We start from the raw sequence: 5,214 nt of genomic DNA, 5'->3' as shown, positions 1-5,214 counted from the left end.
ATTTCCATTCGCTGACGTTTCATCTGCTAATTTTTGATGTATGAGACCCACGGGAGGGCTTCCTTAACGCATACGTCTGTAATGTAAACGAGAGAGATATAGTATTGCCTTTCCATCAAACTCATTTTGACTGGTGACCTTTGACCTCCACATTCCAAAGTGATGACGTAACAATTTGATATAAAGTTTATATCGATTTGATATAAAGTTTATATAAAGTTTATATCAAATTGATATCAAATTGTTACGTCATCACTTTGGAATGTGGAGGTCAAAGGTCACCTGTCAAAATGAGTTTGATGGAAAGGCAATACTATATCTCTCTTAAACGTGCTCGCTTTATGTGCTCTTGTGAAACCTTTATTTTGTTATTGCTCGAGGCCTCCAAATAATTCTAAAAAAATTCTAATTGACAGTATTTTTGGTCTATCAGGTGTGCCATGAATTGGAAAGGCCTGACTAGATAAATAAATATGACAAAAGCACCACAAAAACCCAAGTATAGAAACCTGACAGTACCCCTCCCCAAACGGGCAGATCCCAGATGCCCAAAACAGCAGAGAGCAGCAACCATCCTCAGGGAAAAGGGAAAACTTTCCTGCCGGGTTCAAGGTGGTGGAGGACCCGAATGCAGGAGACCAGGGAAGGTGAGAGAATAGTAGAACATTTAATAAATAAACTGAAACGGGACAAAAACCATGGGAGAAATAAAAAGGTTACCAGACCAGGAACTGAAAAACCAGACACTTAAATACACTTTAAATGAAGAGAGCTATGGATGATTAACCTGAACACAGTGAGACGACAGGGAAAACAGAACAAAAGTTCCACAAAATTCAGGTATAGAATCCTGAGGAACAAGAAACTTCAGCAGAACCACAAGAGAAAACAGTGAAAGATAGCCCACCGTAAGCATACTTGTACCGAGGGATCTGATTGGTCTGTTTATGACGTGAATAACTTAGAAAACATATCATGTAAAAAAATAATGATTAGTAAAAACATGCTAGAAAAAGGTATCAGAGTAAAAGTGGTTACTCAACTCTGTAAGACCTGTTTATTTCCCTATAGAAGTCTACAGGATTTTGGCTTCTTGGAACCAGTGTTTACTTCCTGTTTGGAACACCAGGGGGAGGGGCCATTCAGTCCAGTCCTTCTTTACAGTCAATGGTTACACAGAGTCAGAGATTATTTAAAGGCCTTTATGTAATCTATATTCATAATTTAAAAGATAGAAAGGTCTGTTATTTAAAAGAATAAAAATATTTTTTATTTAGTATTCTGATGTGTTTTTAAGTATTCTTCCAAATACTCCTAGATCTTTTCAATATAATCCTAATTATACTCAAATAATGTCCAGTAATTCTAGTATTTGCAGAATTCCAGGAGACCGATTGTTAAGTGTTTTTACTCTTTATATTTGCAGCATTTATTGGTTGTTTTAATTGTTTTTTTGTTTGTTTTTGTTTAGGGTAAGTCACTGGTTTCGTTTTGTTTTTAGCAGGCCCTCCATGAAATCCCCAAACTCTTTTTCAGGCCACAGTCAGCACAGAGATGTTAGAGTCAGCAACAGTCCCGTATGAAAATGAATGATTACTCAGAGTGTTTGAAAGTGGCAGAAGCAGATTTGTTACTGTGATTATGTTTGTCAGACAGTTTCCTGGTTTCAATTACAGAGATGACTCTTTGATTTATTTGAAGCGTGAGAATATTCTTCATTTGCCGATTGTCGTATCTCTTTGATGTTTTATGCGGTTTTGACACAAAAAAAAGAAAAAAAAAGAAAGAAAGAAAAGATTTTTTGTGAAATGTTGCTTTTAATTTTGAAAGAATAAAAAGATTTTTCTGTGGAGTGGGAAAAGTCAGTATACTGCCCCCTGCTGGTAGAAAATGAGCTGTCGCTTGTAAAATAAACACAAGTCATGATTTTGTACATTTTTTTTATTATTAAAGTTGTATTTACCAAAGATTTTTTACAGTTCTAGAGCGAAAATTGGAAAGTTATGCTTGTAAATGATTGAAAAAAAAAATCAAAATGTTTGATGCTAAATTATTATAAAAAATTAACAAAGAGAGATTGTTAAAACATAAAGTAGTTCCAAAAAAGTTGATTCAGGGTCATACTAAACTAATAGAAAATAAGAATGTTCTGCAATTAACTTCCTTTAATTGTTTTTTTTAAATCCTTACATTATTATTCCCTGAATAAAGGAAAACTAAAGGAAATAAACTTTAAGTGTTTGAATGCGACATATAATGACAGAAGTCGTACTGGGAAAACCAGCCAGTTTTTAAGAATCCTTCATGCTGAGCAACAATTGAATCATTCAGTGTTTGATTGTCAGTCAAAGGACCTGCCGAAGTTTTTAGCATCTAAAGCAAACATTTTAAAAAAAGATCAATTTTAGAACCAACACACATAAAACATTCACACACACAGACAGGATCTCTCTAGGAGGCCATGAACTTCCTCAGTGTGATGACGATGAGGGTGAGGAGGACCGACACCCCCAGGAAGACGGCTATAACGATGGCGGTGATGGCCCCCGGTCCCAGGAACGCTGTGGAAACAAATAAATAAAAAGAAAATTAACATCAATGTTTGTGAGCAAGAATTGATGGATCGATCAACCTGTTTTACCTTCATCAAACGGCTGAGAGGAAGTGAAGATCTCGGGATAGTTAAAGGTGAAGGTCACCACGGAGACTGTGGAGGTGGCGTCACCGGGAGGGTCTCCAGACCAGGTCTCCTGGTGGTCCAGGACGGCTAAGGCAGCGTCTGCCTCTGTAAATGTAATTTTAAAAAATGTTATTTTCAACGAACATAAGAACAATTTCATTTATTAAACTCTAAAATCTCGTTTAGTTTCTTAAATATTGGTGAAAATATTAATTAAACACGGTGCTTATATATATTAAAGCACATGTGTCAAAGTCAAGGCCCGGGGGCCGGATCCGGCCCTCCGGGTAATTATATCCGGCCCTCCAGATCATTTTATTTTATTGTTATTAATGACCCGATGATTCTTGCTAAAACATTTTTATGATGACTATAATATTGAAAGTTATTTAAGGTTTAAATTAATTTATTCTGGAATAATATTCCTGCATTTGTATTATTCATATTTATGTTAAAAAGTTACAGTTTTAAAGTTTTAAAAATGGGCATTCTGCTAGTTTTTTTTGACTATTTTGGGATTTAAAAAATGCCTTATTATTGGGTCGAATACCATTCATTTTGAAGTCTTATTTTTCCTTTTTGAATGCCTATGTTTAACTTTCTACATTACAATATCTGGTAAGACTTTATAATAAGGGTTAAGTTAAGTTAATGCATAATTAGGCATTAAATAATGTGTTAAAAGACACTTTTAAGTGTAATATTTAACACAGTTTCCTAATCTATGTTATGTAACCCTACTTATTGCATAACAAAGCATTAAAATAGTATCCTTAAGCAATTGCTTAGCATAATGTATGTATCAATAGTATATTAGGTAAAGCCTTATTAATGTCTGAAGTAATCATTCTTACAACATTTCTTGTTAAGATAATTTACTGATCATTTTACTATTTTCTTCTTCAAATTAGTATTTTTTCCTATTTTTTGATGACCTCTTTATGCTGTGCAGCCAAAACAAAACAATAAAAATTAAATTATTTTCTGTTCTGTCCTCATAAACACTTTCAGGCTCGTGTAGCTTGAATTTCTGGGTGTCATCTCTCTGTTTTGACACATCAGCAATGAGATTTCTAAAAAGAAAATCCTAAAATCTCAGCACAAACCCACCTTTATTGCATTCCAGCACAACCACAATCAAAACATGTTTACATTCATCTTATTTAGTATCTTTCTCAGTGCATCTTTTCACTGACGTCTGACTCAGCCACAAGAGGAACCCATCACTGATCTCGCCGTAGCGCATCAGAGAAATTCAAAGTATTAGAGGTGCTAGTAACGCACATCGACGCTTCTCTATTGACTCAAGCTCGTGTGCAGCAGCTTCCTGTCCGGTAGATGGTTGAGTCTGAGGCTCCCTCATCAATGAGGCCTTCAGCCGGAGGCACAAAAGGCCGCTTGTGCGGTCACGGAGGGCAGCGAGCTGCAGCCAGTAACGGCCGGCCGGGCCCGACGCCGGCACCAGCCCGGCACTGAATGTCAAACAAACTTGTTTGTTTAATGCTCCTCTGGATTTCATGGGAGGGAACAAAATAAAAGCAGAAATGTTTTCCGTTTGCAGGAAAACAGCTTTACTCAGGACAGTCATATTAACCCTTTAGTACCAGAGAGCCAGTGTTTATGTTCTTGGATTTACTGTTAGTTTTTAACGGTTAACATGATAATTCCAGTAGATTTTGAAGGAGAAAAGCGGCTCGCGCCGCTTTTCTCCTTCAAAATCTACTGGAATGATCATGTTAATGGTTAAAATGTTACAGCATATTAAAGAATTTTTGTTGTTTAAGCATCACTAGCGACGCCTCAGGCGTTAAAGAGTTAAATCAGTGAAAAACCCTTAAGTTTATTTCCTCCGAATTCTAATTTATTACACTAAAAACAAGGAAGCAAATACATTTTTTAGAACATATTTTTAAAATAATCAAAATTTTAGTTGTTTTATTCACAAACATTTTTACAAGATTGTAAAAAAAGATGATTTATTTCAAACAAGGCAAGCATTTGTTATCTGTTAAACATATATTAGTGATATGAACTAAATATTTTAAAAAATATATCATACAAAAGCTCATAGTATGACTTTTATTGAGTTAGTATTCATGAAATTGTATTTTTTTTATTTTAAAATTACAACAAAAATCATATTAGTAGTTATTATTATTACTTTTTAAGATCAAATCCTATTTTTAATCTAAAATTGCATCATATTTTAGTTAAATATAGTTTTTTCACTAAAATGTTACTTAATAATTTAAAAATATAATTTTATATGAATAATTATGAGGATTGTGTTATTTTTCTTTCTTTTTTTAAACTAAAATTGCATCACATTTTAGTTAAATATTGTTTTTTAACAAGAATTTTACTTAATAATTTAAAACTTTAATGGTATATGTATAGCTATAGGGGATTGTGTAATTTTTTTCTTTCTCCAAACTGCATTTTAGTTAAATATTGTTTTTTACTAAAATTTTACTTAATTAAAAAATGTAATTTTATATGTAAAATTATTAGGATTGTATCAATGTTTTCTTTTT

General features: G+C 33.7%; 1 protein-coding gene across 1 annotated transcript in view; it reads right to left on the bottom strand.

Moving 5' to 3' along the window:
- Window positions 1-1,448: 1,448 nt before the first annotated feature.
- The window catches only part of snorc (secondary ossification center associated regulator of chondrocyte maturation), a 6,675-nt gene continuing 2,909 nt past the window's right edge, over window positions 1,449-5,214 (bottom strand). The window contains exons 2-3 of the mRNA XM_024274439.2: window positions 2,642-2,785; window positions 1,449-2,561 (exon numbers count right to left, since the gene is read on the bottom strand). Coding sequence (XP_024130207.1) covers window positions 2,452-2,561; window positions 2,642-2,785 — 254 coding nt within the window. The 3' untranslated portion in view covers window positions 1,449-2,451. The remainder of the gene's footprint in view (window positions 2,562-2,641; window positions 2,786-5,214) is intronic.

The sequence above is a fragment of the Oryzias melastigma genome, linkage group LG17 (assembly GCF_002922805.2).
Source record: "Oryzias melastigma strain HK-1 linkage group LG17, ASM292280v2, whole genome shotgun sequence".
Classification (NCBI taxonomy): domain Eukaryota; kingdom Metazoa; phylum Chordata; class Actinopteri; order Beloniformes; family Adrianichthyidae; genus Oryzias; species Oryzias melastigma.
Note: the sequence above shows the minus strand (reverse complement) of the source record. Positions and strands in the feature narration are given on the sequence as shown.